Source organism: Chiloscyllium punctatum, chromosome 4, assembly GCF_047496795.1.
Source record: "Chiloscyllium punctatum isolate Juve2018m chromosome 4, sChiPun1.3, whole genome shotgun sequence".
NCBI lineage: Eukaryota > Metazoa > Chordata > Chondrichthyes > Orectolobiformes > Hemiscylliidae > Chiloscyllium > Chiloscyllium punctatum.
The window spans coordinates 12,820,011-12,841,508 of record NC_092742.1 but is presented as its reverse complement, the minus strand read 5'-3'; the positions used below and the strand labels follow the sequence as shown (position 1 = coordinate 12,841,508).

The 21,498-nt window shown below is 43.5% G+C and overlaps 1 protein-coding gene across 5 annotated transcripts in view; it reads left to right on the top strand.

Annotated features, from left to right (window-relative positions):
* The window catches only part of tdp1 (tyrosyl-DNA phosphodiesterase 1), a 137,804-nt gene that overhangs the window by 39,122 nt on the left and 77,184 nt on the right, over window positions 1–21,498 (top strand). For all 5 annotated transcript variants that reach the window (XM_072568087.1, XM_072568083.1, XM_072568086.1 and 2 more), the window contains exons 8-12: window positions 5,826–5,996; window positions 14,688–14,766; window positions 17,694–17,870; window positions 19,307–19,355; window positions 19,684–19,750. In XM_072568087.1, the coding sequence (XP_072424188.1) occupies window positions 5,826–5,996; window positions 14,688–14,766; window positions 17,694–17,870; window positions 19,307–19,355; window positions 19,684–19,750 (543 nt within the window). The remainder of the gene's footprint in view (window positions 1–5,825; window positions 5,997–14,687; window positions 14,767–17,693; window positions 17,871–19,306; window positions 19,356–19,683; window positions 19,751–21,498) is intronic.

The window sequence follows — 21,498 nt, the reverse complement described above, 5'->3', positions numbered from 1 at the left end:
CAGTGAACGCTGATGCAAAGTAGTCATTCAGAATCTCATCCATTCTCTCAGGTTTGACACACAGCCTTCTTTCCTTATCCTTTAGTGGATCAATCCTTTCTCTAGCTACCTGCTTGCTTCTTATATCAGAATAAAAGGCTTTGGGATTCTCCTTAATTCTGTTCATTAAAGCTATTTCATGACCCTTTTTAGCCCGCTTGATTCCTCATTTAAGACTTGTCCTACTCTCCTGATATTTCTCCAGGGCCTGTTCTGTTCTTAGCTGCCTGGACCTTACAAATGCTTCCCTTTTCCTCTTGATTAGTCGTACGATTTCTCCTGTCATCCACGGTTCACAAATCTTGCCTTTCCTCTCCTTTGCTTTCAATGGGACATCTTTAACCTATCTTTGAAAGCCTCCCACATATCAAATGAGGATTTCCCTTCAAATAGCTGTGTCCAATCCACATTTCCCAGCTCCTGCCTAATTTTGATATAATTGGCCTTGACCCAGTTTAGTACTCTTCCCTTAGGATCACACTCATCTTTGTCTATGAGTATTCTAAAACTTACAGAATTGTGGTCACTATTCCCAAAGAAATCCCCCATCGCAACTTCTACCACCTGGCCTGGCTCATTCCCCAACACCAGGCCCAATATGGCCTCTTCCCTTGTCGGACTATTGACATACTGCTCTAGAAAACTCTCCTGGACGCTTTTACAAATTCTGCCCCATCCAGACCTCTGACACTAAGTGTATTCTAGTCAATGTTGGGAAAATTAAAATCTCCCATCACCACTACCCTTTTTGCCTCCAGATCTTTCCATAATCTGTTTGTTCTTCTACCTCATGCTCACTGTTGGGAGGCCTGTAATACAGCCCCAACAGTGGCACAGTGGCTCATTGGTTAGCACTGCTGCCTCACAGCACCAGGGTCCTGGGTTCAATTCCCGCCTGTCTGTGTGGAGTTTGCATTTTCTCCCCGTGTCTGCGTGGGTTTCCTCTGGGTGCTCTTGTTTCTTCCCACAGTCCAGAGATGTGCAGGTTAGGTGAATTGGCCATGCTAAATTGCCCACAATGTTAGGTGTGTTAGTCAGGGGTAAATATAGGGTATGGGAATGGATTTGGGTGGGTTTCTCTTCAGAGGGGCAGTGTGGACTTGTTGGGCTGAAGGGCCCGTTTCCACACTGTAGAGAATCTAACCTAATCTAATGTGACTGCACCCTTCTTATTTCTCAGCTCCACCCATAATACCTCACTACTCAAGCCCTCCATAGTGTCCTCCTTCAGCACAGCTGTGATATCATCCCTGGTCAGCAATGCAATTCCTCACCCTCTTTTATAGCCCTGTCTGAAGCGTCTATATCTTGGAACATTTAGTTGCCAATCATGCCCTTCCTTCAACCAAGTCTCTGTGATTGCAATAACATCATACTCCCAGTCACCAAACCAAGCCTTAAGTTCATCTGCCTTACCCACTATACTCCTTGCATTAAAGTATATACATTTTAGGTCACCAGTTCTTTTGTGTTCATCTGCTCTCTGCCTATTCTTCCCTTTATTAATGCTAACTTCATGATTCTTACAGTCTCCACTCTCCACCTCACTGCCTACTTGTTTTCTGTTCTGGTTCCCAGCCCCTGCCACATTAGTTTAAACCTCCCCAATAGCAGTAACCCAAAACCTCCCCCAAGGACATTGGTTCAGATGTAGACTGTCCAATTTGTAATAGTCCCACCTTCCCCAGAACCGGTCTCAATGTCCACCAAATCTTAATCATTCCCTCCTACACTATCCCTCACGCTACGTGTTCATCCTGCCTATTCTTTCATTTCTACCCTGGCTACTATGTGGCACTGGTAGCAATCCTGAGATCACTACCTTTGAGTTCCTTCTTTTTAACTTCTCTCCTAGCTCCCTGAATTCTGCTTTCAGGACCTCATCTCATTTTTTACTTATATCATTGGTGCCTATATGCACCAAGACAGCTGGCTGTTCACCCTCCCCCTTTCAGAATGCTGTGCAGCTAATCCCTGACTCAAGCACCTGGGAGGCAGCATACCATCTGGGAATCTCGTTTTCGACCACAGAACTGCCTATCTACTCCCTTTACAATAGAATCCCCTGTGAGTATGGCCCTATGAGTCGTCTTCCTGGCCTTATGAACAGCAGTGCCTGCCACGGTGCCATGATCCTGACAACTGTTGCCCTCCCCTGATGAGCCATCTCCCCCAACAGTATCCAGAACTGTATATCTATTTTGAAGGGAGATGACCACAGGGAACACCTGCACTGCCTTTCTACTCTTTCTCTGCCTTTTGGTCACCCATTTACTGTCTCCCTCAACAATTCTAACCTGCGGTGTGACCAGTTCACTAACCGTGCTATCCACGACCTCCTCAGCATCGCAGATTCTCCACAGTGAGTCCATCCGCAGCTCCAGAGATGTCATGCAGTCAAACAAGAGCTGCAGCTGGACACACTTCTTGTAAGTGTAAGAGCCAGGGACATCAGCCATGTCCCTGAGCTCCCACATCAAGCAAGAGGCCCATGCCACGGGTCTGAGGTCCCCTGCCATTGTCTGCCTTTAGCTTTATATCAACTAACTAAAACCAAACAATGGACTTAAATGCATAAAAGAAAAGAAAGAGAAAAAATAAAAATTAAAACCTTATCTTACAGAGTCTTTTTCTTCTGGTTAGAGGAGGGAGGGCGGGAGGGAGATACTACACGTGTAGTATCTTGGGTTTAGCCGCTGCCCAAATATATAATCAGTGCTTACCCTCCTGGCACCCTCCTGGTCTCCACGTCACCTCCGCTCTGTCTCCCACTGCTCCTGGACAAGGAAAAAAAATGTTAGATGTGATTCTGCAATTGCATGGCATTTGCTGAACAGTGCCAAGTGTGACAAGGATTATACTAATGGCCAACTTAAAAACTATCAGCCAGACACCAGAGCTCCCTTTCACTTCCAGGAAGCTGCTTACATCCATGAGCAGAGACCTGCCCTCTGCAGAAAAGGGACCATGTCCACGTTTTGCCCCTTATTCTTGAATTAAACAAAAATGTAGGAGATATAGATCATAGAACATTACAGTGCAGTACAGGCCGTTCGGCCCTCAATGTTGCGCCAACCTGTCATACTAATCTGAAGCCCATCTAACCTACATTATTCCATGTACGTCCATATGCTTGTCCAATGACGACTTAAATGTACTTAAAGTTGGTGAATCTACTACCGTTGCAGGCAAAGCATTCCATACCCTTACTACTCTCTGAGTAAAGAAACTACCTCTGACATCTATCACCGCTCAATTTAAAGCTATGCCCCCTCGTGTTCACCGTCACCATACTTGGAAAAAGGCTCTCCCTGTCCACCCTATCTCACCCTCTGATTATCTTGTATGTCTCTTTTAAGTCACCTCTCAACCTTCTTCTCTCTAACGAGAACAGCCTCCAGTCCCTCAGCCTTTCCTCGTAAGACCTTCCCTCCATACCAGGCAACACCCGAGTAAATCTCCTCTGCACCCTTTCCAAAGCTTCCACATCCTTCTTATAATGTGGTGACCAGAACTGTACACAATACTCCAAGTGCGGCCGCAACAGAGTTTTGTACAGCCGCAGCATAACCTCATGGTTCCGGAACTCGATCCCTCTATTAATAAAAGCTAAAACACTGTATGCCTTCTTAACAACCCTGTCAACCTGGGTGGCAACTTTCAAGGATCTGTGTACCTGGACACCGAGATCTCTCTGCTCACCTACACTACCAAGAATTTTACCGTTAGCCCAGTACTTTGCTTTCCGGTTACTCCAACCAAAGTGAATTACCTCACACTTGCCTGCATTAAACTCCATTTTCCACCTCCCAGCCCAGCTCTGCAGCTTATCTATGTCTCTCTGTAACCTACAACATCCTTCGTCACTATCCAAACTCTACAGACCTTAGTGTCATCTGCAAATTTACTAACCCACCCTTCTACGCCCTCATCCAGGTCGTTTATAAAAATGACGAACAGCAGTGGACCCAACACTGACCCTTGTGGTACACCACTGGTAACTGGAGTCCAGGATGAACATTTCCCATCAACCACCACCCTCTGCCTTCTTTCAGCAAGCCAATTACTGATGCAAACTGCTATATCTCCCACAATCCCATTCCTCTGCATTTTGTACAATAGCCTACTGTGGGGAACCTTATTGAACGCGTTGCTGAAATCCATATACACCATATCAACTGGTTTACTCTCATCTACCTGTCTGGTCACCTCAAAGAACTCAATAAGGTTTGTGAGGCATGACCTACCCTTCACAAAACCGTGCTGACTATCCCTAATCAAATTATTCTTTTCTAGATGATTATAAATCCTTTCTGTTATAACCTTTTCCAACACTTTACCAACAATTGAAGTAAGGCTCACTGGTCTATAGTTACCAGGATTGTCTCTACTCCACTTCTTGAACAGGGGAACCACATTTGCTATCCTCCAGTCTTCTGGCACTATTCCTGTAGACAATGACGATTTAAAGATTAATGTCAAAGGCTTGGCAATCTCCTCCCTGGCTTCCCAGAGGATCCTAGGATAAATCCTATCCGGCCCAGGGGACTTATCTATTTTCACACACTGCTGGATTTCTAAGACCTCCTTCTTGTGAACCTCAATCACACCTAGTCTAGTAGCCTGTATTCTCAGTAATCTCCTCGATAACATTAGTTCCCTGAAAGATTCTCCATGACAATGCCTCAATCAGTTAGAGTTGACTTGTCAGCCAGTCAGCATTCTTATCTCATGCTGTTATAAATTGTTGTTCTCTTTGAAATATGATGTTCTTGTGTCTGTCCTGATGAATGCAAGATAAAAAGCTTCCACAGCATGTCATTTCGTTGTTACCATGTTATAATGGGAAGTTGCTCAGCATTCAGAGCAAAATCTTTTCCTGTCCTCCTTCATCATATTCCCGGCAACCTATCCTCCTGTTCCTTTGTCCACTTTTCTAGCTTTTTCCACTGACAAATTCTGTTCATCTTCTACTGTGCTGAGGGTAAACACCAGGTGTTTCTATCTGCCAGATTATTCATTTAGGCCAGAGAGAGTAGTTGAGGTGTAGAAAAGCGAAGCTAGGTTAAGCACATGAGGGAGAAAGGTACAGAATGTGATGCTGAGTATGGCTGGATACATGAGGGTGGGCGGAGGCTTATGTGGAGCCTAAACCAACAAGTGGCCTATTTTTATACTGTATTCTCAATGTAGTTTTACTTCAAAGCTCTGGGTTCTGTTAACAGCATAAAACAGCACGATTGGGCCGAGACAGTGAGATTTGGTTGTCATTTATCCATCAGTGGATGTGCGAGGTGACCACAGCAAGATGAATGCAGTTGCTGCTCATGTCTGAGGTTCTCATGACTTAAGGGAGATGCCCAATGAGCAGGAGCACCCTCAATCAATCAGATTCCCTGGCCCTTATTGCCAAGCCACTCTGAGCCCATTTCTCTCATCCCATGTCATCCCTAACCAGGGAGCCTCCTGTTTTGCAAATTTCAGGAACCCATACAAGTCTCCTCTGTTGTCATCCTGACTGTTTCTGAGAAGAGCCGGGAGGGGTCTCCTGTTGTTACCTGGGTTCCCTCAATGAAAACACCATCTTAAAAATATATATTAGGTTTACTATTGCATCCGTGTTTGTGGGGGCTTGCTGTGCACACAATGGTTGTTTCCCTCCGGTAGCAGTACATCATTGGCTGTGAAGCATGGTGGGAAGTCTTGAAATTGTGTGAGGTACTTTAGAATTGCAGTTGTCTTCTGTTTGAATGTTGAATGAACCTTTCCTTCCTGCTTGTTGCTAGGATATGGCTGAGCCCTCTATACCCCCGGTTGCCAGAGGGGAGTCCTGAAACAGCGGGTGAATCCATGACGAACTTCAAACGCGACTTGATTGATTACCTGGCGGCTTACCGATCCTCGGGGCTCGGGGAGTGGATCGCTCACGTAAAGCAGCACGATTTATCAGAAACCAGGTGTGTTCTGAATGCATCACCTCGGGAGTATCGGGACCCAATTGAACTTCATCCGGTCAGGGGCCTAGGGTGAGGGACTTGCTCCCACAAAAAGAGAAGGATGTGATTAGCAGAAGATGGATAAACTAATAAAGGGGGAAGAAATCGAAGGGTGAGAAAAAGGTGGAAGGAGGCTCATTTGGAGTAGAAATGGCAGTCCAGATTATTTGGGCTGAATTGCCTGTTTCTGTAGTGTCGACGTGATGTAGTTCCTGTTTCTGTGGTGTAGACTTGACGTAGTTCCTGTTTCTGTAGTGTAGACTTGACGTAGTTCCTGTTTCTGTGCTGTAGATTCAATTCCTGATAAAAGGCTTATGCCCAAAATGTCAATTCCTGTTCCTCAGATGCTGCCTGATCTGCTGTGCTTTCCAGCACCACAATTTGGGCTGAATGGCCTGTTTTCGTGCTGTAGACTAGATGTAGCTCAATGTAACATGGATCCTGTGAATGACTCTCTCCCACCTCTGGATCCCAGCTAACTCTGGTTCCTTGGATCTGTCCGGACAGTGTTTTTCCCTGAAAATCAGGACAAAGGTGAACTGTTGGATGAAACATTGAATAGGGAACTGGACAGTAAGCTACCCAAACATCTGGGAGGGCTGCTCAAAATGAGAGAGTGATACGAACAAAAGAAGCAGGTTCATTGAGTTGGGGGCTTTCACTTTTTCCATGAGAACCACCAATGGCATTGGTAGACCGTGTAGGTTACCCAGGGGCAGCACAGTGACATTGACATCAGCAATGATAGGGCTTTAGGGCAGTGGGAACCAAAGGGCAAAGTCAGGGAAGTGAATGAACGAAATGGTAATTAGCTTGTTTCAACAACAAAAGCACATGCAAACCTCTAAATGTCATATTAAAATGAAGTCAGAAACTGTGGACAAAGGGCATCTGCCATTACTAAGGCCACTCTGTTTTAGACAACAGAACTGCTCAACAAGTGGCTTTGAATCCTCCTGTTTCTCAGGGCATCGAGAGAGAGTTAAAAGCTGTTCTCTATTCCTTCACGGAATGTGGGTGTTGTTGGCAAGACGAGCATTTGTTGCCCATCCATAGGTGTCTTTGAACTCTGTAGCTTGCTCGGCCATTTCAAAGGTCAGTCAGCCCCTTCATTGTGGATCTGGACTGTCATGTAGGCGAGATGGGTAAAGATGGAAGACGGCCTTTCCTGAAAGGACAGCAGTGAACCAGATGGATTTTAATAACCATCAATGATGGATTAGTGATTCCAAGTGGGACACTTTGGAGGATTAACTTGATATAGTTATGAATTATATGTTAATTATACTTAGTTGAATGTAGTCGGTGAACATTAATTGACCATATACAAAGCAACACTTATTACGAATGTGCGATTTAGGAGCTACTTGATCTATCAAGCCTGCTCCACTATTCAATTCAATCATGGCTGCTCGGTTTGTAATTTGAATTCTATCTTCCTATCTACCTCTTTGATTCCCTTGCCCAACTGCGATCCATCTACAACCTTCTTCAAAATATTCAATGACCCTGCCACCACTGCAGTCTAAGACAGAGTGTCCCTATGTCACATTATCCTCATCTCTGTCTGAAAGGGTGACCCTTAAAAACAACGGCCTTAGACCTGAACTCTCTCAAGATGAAACATCAATTCCATATTTACTTTAGCAAGATCATTCAGGATCTTACACAGTTCAATTAAGTCACCCCTCACCCTTCTAAATCCCAGTGGAAACAAGCCCAATCTGACTAATCTTTCCTCAAAAGTCAACCCTCTCCTTCCGGGTATCAATCGAATAAACTCATTGTGAATCACCTCCAACTCTTCTAAATCTTCCTTTAAATAAGGAGACCAAAAATGCACAGAGTATTCAAGATGTGGTCTTATCAATATCTTGTATAACTAAACTATAGCCTTTTTATGTTTATGTTCAATTCCTTCCATAATAAAGGATAACATTCTGTTAGCCTTCCTGGTTATTTGCTATAACTGCATACTATTTGTGATTCATGCAATAGAACACGTAGATCCCTCTGCACCTCAAAATTCTTCAGTCATTCTCCATTTATGTAATACTCTGCTTTTTTATTCCTCTTACTAACAATTTCACATTTTCCTACATTAAACTCCTACCAGATCTGTTCCCAACTTACTTAACCTACAGGTTGTTCTGCCATAACACGTTGCGTTAACACAAATTCACTGTAAGGCCATTGATGAATTGGGCACATTGATTCTGAAGCATGAACTTTTAAAAATATGTGTTAGCTGTAATGCGATTACATTGCCAACACTTTAAGTGCTGTTCCTAAAGCATGATTTTTATGTGTTGCGGGGTTGCACAAGAACACAACCATTGCGTTATAGATGAGCTACCTGTATCTATATCCATCTGCAAACACCTTATGCCATTCTTACAACCTACATAGCTTTGTGCTATCTGCAAACTGCTACATTCTGTTCATCAAGGTCATTGATATTGATTGTAAACAGGTGAGGCCCAAGCACACACTCTTGTGAGAGTCTACTCTTTGCACCTTGCCAATCAGAAAAAAACCCATTTGCACATACTGCCTGTTTTCTGTCAGCCAACCAATCTTCTCTCTGTACTGGAATGCTACCCCTTACATTAAATGCTTTTACTTTGCACAGTGAACTTTTATGGGGCACCTTATGAAATGCCTCCAAGAAATCCAAGTACTGTGTGCCAACAACATGTGTTACTTTTTCAATGAACAACAATGCATTGATATAACATGATTTCCTTTTGACAAAACAGTGGTGACCTTTCCCAGTTACCTTGGGTTTTTACGTGTGTGGGTTTAATGTCTTTATTGATTGATTTAACACCTTCCCCGAGACAGACATCAAGCTATAGATTAGATTAGATTCCCTACAGTGTGGAAACAGGCCCTTCGGCCCAACCAGTCCACACCGACCCTCCAAAGAGTAACCCACCCAGACCCATTTCCCTCTGACTAATGCACCTAACACTATGGGCAATTTAGCATGGCCAATTCACCTGGTCCATACACCTTTGGACTGTGGGAGAAAACGGAGTACCCAGAGGAAACCCACTCAGACACTGGGAGAACGTGCAAACTCCACACAGACAGTCGCCCGAGGCTGGAATCGAACCTGGGTCCCTGGTGCTGTGAGGCAGCAGTGCTAACCACTGAGCAACCGTGCAGCCTATAGTTTCCTGTTTTCTGTCTCCTCCCTTCATGAAATTTTTACTACTTTCCAGTCTGATCGGACCTTGTCAGAATCCAGCAAATTTTAAAAGATTAACACTAACACATTTACTACCTCCCTAGCAACTTCTTTTATGATCCTCGGGTGAAAGTCCACCTGGACCCAGAGACTTGTCAGCCTGCAGCTCTATCAGTTTGCTCAGTACCACATCTCTTATGATTGTAATTTCACCAGCTCCCTCTTTTCCTTCCACCTCTGCTTCCCAATGATAATTGGGATGTTTTTTTGTATCCCCTATGGTGAAGATGGAAGCAAAATACTTATACGTTTCTTCAGGCATTGCCTCAGTTTTTACCATTCACTCCCCATCCAAACTCTCTGGAGGACAGTTTTTTTTTTAACTCTTTCCTTTTCAGAAACTTGTAGAAACTCTTGCTATATTCATTTGTACAATTCTATCTCACTTTCACTCACATTATGATTTCCTTTTCCCAATTAACCATTTAACCATTCCCTGCTATTTTAATAATCTGACCAGTCAGCCAACCTGTCACTCATCTTGGCAGTTATTTATTTCTTCCTTAAGTTTGTTGCTTTCCCTGATTTCCTCAGTTGCAGAGAACAAAGAACAAAGAAAATTTACAGCCCAGGAACAGGCCCTTCGGCCCTCCAAGCCTGAGCTGATCCACATGTACTGTCTAAATCTGTCGGTCAATTCCTAAGCATCTGTATCCCTCTGCTCCCCATGTACTCTTGCATCTGTCCAGACGCATCTTAAATGAATCTACCGTGCCTGCCTCTACCATCTCTGCTGGCAACGCGTTCCAGATGCCTACACTTACACACACACACACACACAGAACCTGGGTCCCTGGCGCTGTGAGGCAGCAGTGCAGACCACTGTGTCACCCTAAGCTAGTGGTAATTTTTATTCTTCAGAACAGAGTTTTGAAGAGTTATATTGTGTTCTGATAGTTGCAGAATGAGTGTTCCATAGACAGTTTGCTCGGTTTTATACAGATCTACTAGGTCAGGTTGTGCTGGTTATGACAGAGGCCTGCCTTGGATCTTTAATGGAAGGCACAGCCTGTATCTATTAATTCATCACGGTGACATCATGTTCCTTGCAAGCTTTTCTATACCTTCCAAGAATCATTGTCAAAAAATGAGTGGGTATTTATAATATACATCGGAATATTTGAGCCTTGGAGGGAGTGCAGTGGAATCTATAAGACCTTAAGATATACAAGTAGAATTAGGCCCTTCAGCCCATTGAGTCTGCTCCACCATTCAGTCATGGCTGGTATGTTTCACAACCTCATTCTCCTGCCTTCTCCCCATAACCCTTGATTCCCGTTAATAAACAGGGACCTATCTATCACTGTCTTAAATACCGCTCAATGACTTAACCTCCACAGCCTTGTGCAGTAATGAGTCCCACAGAGTCAACACCTTCTGGCTGAAGAAATTTCTCCTCACCTCTGTTCTAAAGGGTCCGCCCTTCACTCTGAGGTTGTGCCCTCGGGTCCTGGTCTCTCCTCCCAGTGGAAACATCATCTGCACGCCCACCAGGAATAATGAGAACTATAAATGATGAGGTCGGATTGTACACAGTAGTCTTTAATGTGTAGGAAGGTGAATGGGTGATTTAAGTGAGGTGTTCAGATGATTAATGTCTCGGACTGCATCAGTGGACTCTGTTCACTCCAATGGCTTTTTGAAATTAGAGTCAGGCTATTCAAGTATATGAAGGGCTGATGAAGGGCTTTTGCCAGAAACGTCAATTTCGAAGCTCCTCGGATGCTGCCTGAACTGCTGTGCTCTTCCAGCACCACTAATCCAGAATCTGGTTTCCAGCATCTGCAGTCATTGTTTTTACCTATTCAAGTATAATGTCAAGATGAAAATCTACTACTCATGCAGCCCCTATCCTGAGACAAAGAACAACCAGAAAATATCAAACCTGAGGTTGAAACATTCCCTCGACTGAATGAAAAGAAAATAACGGGTATGGAAAAAGAATGTGATTGAGAAACATTTCAGCCCTGATTGAATGGCAGAGCAAACTTGATGATCTAAATAACCTAATTCTGTTCCTGTATTTTACGGTCTTATGGGACTGAAGTAGTAGATGGAGTTATAATATAGATCAGCTATGGGCCAACAGGCTAGAGTGGCTGAATGGCCTCCTCCTTTTTCTGAAACCTTGCATTGAACATGTTGAAGTTAGGTGACTATTGTTTGGGCTGAAGGGAGGTATATAGATTGTGAGGATAATTCAGTTCTGGGAAGGTGATTACCTAATGGTGTTACCGCAAGGCTATTTAATCCAGAGATGCTCTGAGGACCAGGGTTCAAATCTTGCCATGGCAGATGGTGGAATTTGAATTCAGTAAAAGTCTGGAATTAAGACCATGAAACCATTGTAGAATGTTGTAAAAACCCACCTGGTTCACCAATATCCTTTCGTGAGGTTAATTCCATCCTCACCTGTTGTAGCCTACACGTAACTGCAGACCCTCAGTAATGTATGTGTCTCTTAAATGCCTACTGGGCAATTAGACATGGGCAATAAATACTGGCCGAGCTGCTGACACCCACATCCCATCAATATATAAAAAAAGTCAGTCTGTAGCTCTACTACTGCCTCAGCACTAAATGGCAACTTTTTAAAAAGATTCAGTGGCTGTGACCCTCCACTGCTCTTCAATTTTGCCCTTGGACACTCCTTGTGTCAGCCAACTGTTTGTTTTGCATCACTTTGCTTATTTGCATTTCTGCTTTGCTTTATTTGATGCTTAGTGTATTTTCCTACCAGAGACCAAGGCTGAATGCTGATCTGCTACTTGTTCCTTCCACTTCAACCACTATCAGTTGGCTTTATATAGCACCATTCTCATCCTGCGGACATTCCAAAGCCTATGGAAGTACATTTGAAGTACATTCACTTTTAATATCAGAAACACGGCAGCTAATTTGTGCATATTAAGATCCTACAATGAAAACATTATTGGTTTAGGCTGAGAGGGGAAAGATATAAAAGAGACTTACGGGGCAACGTTTTCACACAGAGGGTGGTGCGTGTATGGAATGAGCTGCCAGGGGAAGTGGTGGAGGTTGGTACAATTGCAACATTTAATAGGCATTTTGATGGGTATATGAATTGGAAGGGTTTGGAGGGATATGGGCCAGGTGCTGGCAAGTGGGACTAGATTGGGTTGGGATATCTGGTCGGCATGGACGGGTTGGACCGAAGGATCTGTTTCCGTGTAGTACCTCTCGATGACTGGATAATCCGTTTGTAGCTCTGTGGAGACCTGAGTTCAAGCCCCACCTCCTGCAGAGTTATGTAATAACATCTTTGAACAGATTGAAACAGCAATGCTCAGATTCCATGAAACATGGAAACGTAGAAAATCGGAGCATGGATAGACCATTCAGCCCTTCCAGCCTGCTCCACTGTATAGTGTAATCATGGCTGATGATCCAACACAGTGCTTGCTTTCTCCCCGTACACTTTGATCACTTTAACCCCCAAGAACTATATCTCACTCCTTCTTGAAATTATGCACTGTTTTTGCTTCAACTGCTTCCTCTGGCAAAGCATTCCATAGGAGAAAGTGAGGACTGCAGATGCTGGAGATCAGAGCTTAAAAATGTGTTGCTGGAAAAGTGCAGCAGGTCAGGCAGCATCAAAGGAGCAGGAGAAACGTTGATTCTCCTGTTCTTTTGATGCTGCCTGACCTGCTGCGCTTTTCCAGCAAAGCATTCCATAGGCACACCACTCAATGGGTGAAGCAATTTCTCGTCATCTCAGTACTCAATGTTCTAGCCTGTATCCTCAGACTCTGACTCCTGGGTTTGGACTCCCCTGCTATTGAAAACATCCTTCCTGCATTACCCTTGTGTGGTCCTGTTAGAATTTTATAGGTTTCTATGAGATGCCCTCTCGCTCTTTTAAATTCCAGTGAATAATTTTTTATTCACTCATGAAATGAGTGTTTGGACCAGCGTTTATTGCCTGTCCCTATTTGCTTTGGAGAAGGTATTGATGAGCTCACCTTCTTGAACTGCTGCATGTGTTATGGGTACAACTGCAATGCTGTTAGGAAGGGAATTCCCCAGAACTTTGACCCAAATACAGTGAAGGGATAGTGATATATTTCAAAGTTGAGATGGTACAAACTGATCCAGTCTGTCTTCATACACCAGTCCTGTTATCACAGGAATCAATCTGGTAAACCTTTGTCACACTCCCTCCAGAGCTAGAACATTCTTCCTCCGATAAAGGGATCAAAACTACACACAGTTCTCCAGGTGTGGTCTCACCAAGGCCCTGTACAATTGCCGCACGACATCCTAGCTCCTCAACTCAAATCCTCTCGCTATGAAGGCCAGTGTACCATTTGTCTTGTTCACTGCCTTCTGCACCTGCAATGCTAACTTCCAGCAATTGTAAAAGATAAAAGTCTCGTTGCACCTCACCCTTATCTCAGTCTATCAGCATTTGGCTAACCTCACATTTTATCCTTCATCTGCCATGCCTTGCCCACTCTCTCACTTTGTTCAAATCATATTGAATATTTAAAGATGTAATGCTGCAGCCTGTAAATAAACAATGAAGAAATAGGTTTGTATCCAGTTTTAGATTTCACCATTAGGCTTGGAATCCAATTGGGTTCAGTTAATGAAGGGAATGACTGTTGGACCAGTACGTGGGGATAACTGCCTTACTGTTAGATTAGATTAGATTACTTACAGTGTGAAAACAGGCCCTTCGGCCCAACACGTCCACACCGACCTGCCGAAGCATAACCCACCCAGACCCATTCCCCTACATTTACCCCTTCACCTAACACTATGGGCAATTTAGCATGGCCAATTCACCTAACCTGCACGAAACCCACGCAGACATGGGAAGAACATGCAAACTCCACACAGAGAGTCACCTGAGGTGGGAATTGAACCTGGGTCTCTGGCGCTGTGAGGCAGCAGTGCTAACCACTGTGCCATCCATGCTATATTTTGGATGCAACCTAAATAGAGTTTATGTCTGTCCAATCAGGTAGGAGATCAAAACAAAAACCCTCTGTGACACTTACGTTCTCCTCATTGTCCTGGCCAATATTTATCCTTCATTCAGTGTCACAAAAGAAGGTAATCTGGTCATTCATCATCAGGAATCACTCATAAACGAGTATCCACCTCGGAAATTCCATGTCCATTGGTCATGGGTTCTGAAAGTCCTGGACTGGCCAATGAGTTTGATCCTCCAGCCACATCCCTGACCATGTGGGGTCTTGCCTTGCATTTCCTACAGTTTAACAATGATTACCCTACAGGAAATATTTAATGGGCTGAAAAGTACTTGGACGTGAAGGTCTCCCTTTAAGTGCGAGTCTTTTGTCTTTCTATTCACATTCGTTTTAAAACAGTTTGCATGTAATTATTTAATTATTAACTTATTTTTTTGGCAGAGTTTATCTCATTGGTTCCACTCCTGGCCGTCACCAAGGTAACGAGAAACAAAAATGGGGTCACTTAAAACTCGGCAAGGTATGTAAATCTAGCTTTGCCTTGAAAATCATAGAGAAATATCTCTTGTGGGAACTATCTTTGCACAGTTGAATAACGATACTTCTTAGAACTGTAAGCATCTGTGTGCTGAAAAGAATTACAAGTGGCACGCATTGATGTGACATTTTAAACAAGTCATTATATTTCATAATTAATTACTACACTGTTGAATCTTAAACAATTATAACTTGGATGCAAACACATCAGCCCAGTGCTGCCACAACACTTTTTTTTATTAGATTAGATTCCCTACAGTATGGAAACAGGCCCTTCGGCTCAACAAGTCCACACCGACCCTCCAAAGAGTAACCCACCCAGACCCATTCCCCTCTGACTAATGCACCTAACACTACGGGCAATTTAGCATGGCCAATTCACCTGACCTGCACATCTTTGGACTGTGGGAGGAAACCAGAGCACCCGGAGGAAACCCACGCAGACAGGGGGAGAATGTGCAAATTCCACACAGACAGTCACCTGAGACTGGAATCAAACAAGGGGCCTTGGTGCTGTGAGGCAACAGTGCTAACCACTGAGTCACCGTGCTACCCCTTTGTAGCCATTTAATAGAACTTTTCAGAGAAGTGTGGCTTCATTGATTGCCATCAGCAGGACATGTTTTCTTGCAACCTTCTCTGCACCTCAAAGCCCTGGCACTCCCTCCCCAAACAGCACCCTGAGTGTACCTCTGATCCAAAAAGCTGGCTTGCGAACTCCTTCGCAAGGGCAGTGAGGGGTGGTCCATCTGTGGATGCAGTGGTACCATGGTCGTAATGTCGCTCAATTAGCAATCCAGAACCTCAGGCCCATGCACCTGAGTTCAAATCAGGTGGTGATATTTGAATAAAATAACAGTCTGGAATAAAGAATCTCCAAATAACCATGAAACCCTTGTCAATTATCATTAAAAACCCATCTGATTTACAATCTTCCTTTAGGGAAGGAAATCTGCCATCCTTACCTGGTCTGGCCTCCATGTGACTCCAGACCCACAGTAATGTGGTTGACTCTTATCTGCTATCTGGCCAATTAAGGCTGGGCAATAAATGCTGGCCTAGCCAGTGACACCTACATCCCATGAATGAATTTGTTTTTTGGAAGTGTGATTCTGTAGACGGACTTCACTTGCCCCATCCTCCCTTCCTCCCTATCCTGCCCACACCCTCCACAATCTCTCACTGACTGTATTGCTTTTCAGTATTCCTCAGGCAACAACCTGAGCCGTGGGGAGTGAAGGTATTGACCAGTGCAGAATGAGGTACACATTGAGCTCACTCCACACTTGGTGAGACGTTGTTCTAGTGGACCATTATACTGGGCACTTGACCGGAAGACTTCTTTTAAGCTCAATGCTTATATACTTTCCTTTTTTTGAAAGCTATCATTGAGCCATTGAATTAATTGAACACTTACTGTATACCCTCTCTCCCAAGATCTTCTGGTTCTTTTATCCATTACCTTATATATTACCTAGCAGTATTATTGCTTGATTATTTATCCAGAAACTCTGCTAATGCTCTGGGGACTCTGGTTCGAATCCCACCACAGCAAATGGTGGAATTTGAATTTTAAAAAAATCTAGAATTCTGAATCAAATGATGACTATTGCTGATTGTTGGAAAAGCCCATTTGGCTCACTAATGTCCTTTAAGGAAGAAAATCTGCTATCCTTACCTGGTCTGGCCTACATGTGACTCCAGACCATTAGCAATGTGGTTGACTCTTAACTGCTGAATGAAATGGCCTCGCAAGCAAGTCAGTACAAGGGCAACAGAGAATGGGCAATGAATGCTGGCCATCAGTGAATTTTTATACAAAATAAATCCTCTGTTGACCAAACCTCCTTCCATTTCAAAGAATGTCAGTTCTATCAAAGCAATTGATGATTTTGGACATCTTTATTAAATTTACCTTAATCTTCTCCACTCTAAGGAGAACAACCCCATCTTCTCCAGTGTCTCACCCTTGCTCCCATTTTAACAAATCTGCTATGTCCTGCCTCCAGAGCCGAGACATGCACTGTGATGATGTAGCTGGACAAATTCCACGCAACCTGTATCCATACCCATTTTTGAGTCCTGTTTGCATATTGGTTAGGCAGTGGATGTTTTTTGGGTAGCACTGGTGCATCAGGATATGGGAAACAAGCAGGAGATTGGTGCTAGATAATAGAGTCGGACTGCATAGTAGGGCCAGTTTAGGTATGATGGGCCAAACAGCTGCCACCTCCACCATAATAATCCTGCACCCCATTGCTATCTACAATAAAAACACCCACTGCCCTTTTGAAAGCCTCAGTTAAACCTGCCTCTATGACATTGCCAGACAGTCCATTTCATACCCTAACTACTCAGTGTGTGGTGTATTAATTTGTGATCATTATGTGTTATTTCACGTACCGATGTAGGAATTTACTGTATTCCCTCTCTCCTGTGATCATCTTGTTCTTTTATCCATTATCTTAAATATAAAACTGTATTTCAACCTATTGGGTCCAGGTTTAATGTTTTAACTTATTTCTCTGCTAAAGGACAATCTACAGAACCTAACCCCAATTTTAACATTGACTCTTATGAGAACCAATGCTTCACTTAAGGTTGTTTCACTTTAAATTGTGATTTTCAGGATTGCAACCACAATCTCAAGTGAGGACACTGCTGCTCCTGTTTTGAGTGTCCTTACTTTCTCTAGAATGAGGATGGTCATGATTCATACGATTCAGTTTCATGATGACTGAACCCATTGGGAAAACTATTCCAATTATTTTCTACCTAGCAATTTGCCAATTATCCTCACTATTTCACAGTCCATAAATACACAGACTGCTTGTACATGTTGCAGGGACGTTACCACTGGATTACTCACCAGAAGTTTGCTTGTGATCCTGTTTTGTATTTTCCCAATAGATCTTGAATAATTGTGCATCACCTGTGACGAACCAAGAGTCGTGGCCCCTCATTGGCCAGTTTTCCAGCATTGGCTCCTTGGGAGCTGATGAAACAAAATGGCTGTGTTCAGAATTTAAGGAGAGCCTCACAATGCTTGGTAAATGCCAGAGCAACCAGAAAGTGCCTCTTCATTTGGTGAGTATACTCATAGAATTGGAGGACATTCTGCCCATTGAGTCTAATGCTAGCTCGTGGGTATCGAACTGATGTTTAAATTCTCTCATGGCACGTCACTGACTAGCAGCCTTTATTGTCCATCCCTCATCCAAGAGCCCTGTAAATATTTTTCATTCAAATAATTGTCTAATTTTCTTTAAATCCACTGCCAAACAATACAGTCCAGGCCATAACAATTTGCTTAATAAGAAAATATATCCTCTGCTTTTTTTGACAGTTAAATAACCCAATCTGGTTATCAGTGTTTCTGCCAATGGAAACTGTGTCTCCTGATTAATTCTGTCAAAAGCATTCAGGATTTTTAACAAATCTTATCAACTGTCTCATTAATTTCCCAGCTCCAAGGAAGAACAGTCCCAGTCTCTTCACATCACGGAAATCTCCCATCCCTGCGCCCATTCTGGTAAATCTCCCCTGCATTCTCCCTAAGGCCAAAACATCCTTCTGAAACTGTGGAGCCCAGAATCGAATACTGCACCCTGAAATAGGCCTAATCAGCACTTTACAAATGTTCAACGTAACTTATTTGCTTTTCTGCACTATCAAAATAATTTTTAAAAAATATACTAACAATGTTTTGACCCAAGTCAAGATGGTAAGTGATTTGGAGGGGAATTTGCAACTGGTGATGTTCCCAGGTATCTGCTGCCCTTGTCCATCTAAATGGAAATGGTTATGGGTTGGAAAGGTACTGTCTAAGGAGCCTTGTTGAATCCTCTTATAGTGGATGCACAGAGTGTTGGTGGTGGAAGGAGTGAATGTTTATGAATGTGATACCAATCAAAAAAGTTGCCTTGTTATGGATAGTGTCAAGTTTCTTATCGTTGGAACTGCCTTTACCTGGGGAAGTGGGGAGTATTACATCACACTCCTGTCTTGTGCCTTGTAGATGGTGGACAGGCGTTGGGAGTCAGGAAGTGAGTTACTTGATTTAGGATTCCTAGCCTCTGATCTGTTCTTGTAGCCATTGTATTTTTGTGGCTAGTCCAGTTCAATTTCTGATCAATGGTAACCCAAAGGATTTTGATAGTGGGAGATTCAGTAATGCTAATGCCATTGAATGTCAAGGAGTAATGGCTGGATTTTCCCTTGTCTGAGATGGCCATTGCCTGGACATTTATGTGGTGCTAATGTTACTTGCCACTTGTCAGCCCAAGCCTGGATATTGTCCGGTTCTTGCTGTATTTGGATGTAGTCCATTTCAATATCTGAGGAATTGCAAATGGTGCTGAACATTACCAAATATTCTCTGTTGTGGCATTACGATGGAGGGAAGGTCATTGATGAAGCAGTTGAAGATGAGTTATTATTAATGGCCAGTTTTAAATTTAACTCAAGTACACAAGTGAAGTGTTTGAATCTCATTCTGTATTAACCATGGTCTCTTTCAATAGGTTTATCCAACTGTTGAGAATGTCAGAACAAGTTTAGAGGGATACCCAGGTAGATTCTTCACTTTCTCTTGCTGCGTGGGTGCATGATAATATCTCCTTATGTGTTATCACATCCGATTATGTATAAAACTCTTCTGTGACGCTGCTTGGGTTGTTTTACTATGTTAAAAGTGCTAAATAAATGCAAATTGTCATTGTAGACCTGTTCTATAATATTTTATAAGAATGGTAAACTGAATTGCTTTTGTTTGTAAAAGTCATACTGTTGCATATAAACTAGATCACATAGATATTTATACACACTTTAAAAAGAAATTCTTAATCCTTTGACCCTGTTATAAAGCATCACTTCTAATAGACTCCCTTCTGTTTATCAGCCGGGGGCTCTCTACCATATGCCATTGCTACTGCACAGAAACAACCTTGGCTGTCTTCATTCTTCTGGTAAGTTACATCTGACTTTAATTACCATTTAATACTCAGTGATAGCACTGAAGGGTTAGTTGTTTGGTTGGGCAATTGCAGTCTGAGTATTTCACTCACTGTTGCAAGTTTTTGCTGACCGTGCTTTGTCAGGCAGGGATTGACATTAGGACTCATGAGAAACTAATGAGGAGACCATTCAGCCCTTTGGGCTCGCTCTGCCATTGAATGGGATCATCCTTTGATCTTGTTTCAGCACCATTAACCTACACTATCTCTGTATCCCTCACAACAAATGGTCTATATCACAGCAAACAGAGTTGAAAAATGTGGTGCTGGAAAAAGACAGCAGGCCAGGCAGCATCCGAGGAGCAGGAGAATCGACGTTTCGGGCATAAGCCCTTCTTCAGGAATGAGGTTGGTGTGCCAAGCGGGCTGAGATAAAAGGTAGGGGGTAGGGAATTTGGGGGAGGGGCACTGGGAATATGATAGGTGGAAGGAGGTGAGGGTGATAGGCCGGAGAGGGGGTGGGGGCGGAGAGGTCGGGAAGAAGATTGCAGGTCAAGAGGGCGGTGCTGAATCTGGGGGTTGGGACTGAGATAAGGTGGGGGGAGGGGAAATGAAGAAGCTGGAGAAATCTACATTCATCCCTTGTGGTTGGAGGGTTCCTAGGTGGAAGATGAGGCGCTCTTCCTCCAGGCGTCGTATGGTCAGGGTCTGGCGATGGAGGAGGCCAAGGACCTGCATGTCCTTGGCAGAGTGGGAGGGGGAGTTAAAGTGTTCAGTGACAGGGTGGTTGGGTTGGTTGGTGCGGGTGTCCCAGAGGTGTTCCCTGAAACGTTCCGCAAGTAGACGGCCTGTATCCCCAATGTAGAGGAGACCACATCAGGTGCAGCGGATCATCTCAGAGTATGGTCAAAAATCACACAACACCAGGTTATAGTCCAATGGGTTTATTTGAAAGCACTAACTTTCGGAGCGCTGTCCTTCTCTTAATAAAGGAGTAGTGCTCCGAAAGCTAGTGTTTTCAAATAAACCTATTGGACTATAACTTGGTGTCATGTGATTTTTGACCTTGTCCAACATTGGCACCTCCACATCAGAGTAAGGGGTCACACATTTAAGACAGAGCTGAGGAAGAATTTCTTCTCTCAGAAGAGAGTGAATCTGTGGAATGCTTTACCACAGAGAGCTGTCAAAGCTGGGTCACTAAGTATATTCAAGGCTGATTTTTAGTCAGTAAGGGAATTAAGGGTTATGGGGAAAAGGCAGAAAAGTGGAGTTGCAGGTGATCAACCAGCCATGGTCTAATTGAATGGCAAAGCAGTCTCAATGGGCTGAATGGCTTGCATCTGCTCCTACTTCATGGGGTCTTATAGTTTGATCCCCAGCGATTATATCACCGAGGTTTACTGTTATACTAACTGCGGAACAGATTATACAAGTGCCTGTCTTCTCTAGAATTTAGACGGTTAAGGGGTGATCTGATCAACGTCTTTAAGATATTAACAGGGAAAGACGGTAGATAAAGATAAACTGATTGGGGATTCCAGACATTGTCTGAGAATTAGGTCAAGGCCGTTCAGGAAAGATGATACGAAGCACTTCTTCACACAGAGAGATTTGGAACTCTGTTTCATAAGCAGCAGTGAATGCCAGATCAGTTGTTAGTTTTAAATCTGAGATAATGTTTTTTGTTAAGTGAAGGGAGGTGGGCCAAAGGCAGGTATATAGAGTTAGGCTACAGGTCAGCCGTGATCCCATTAAGT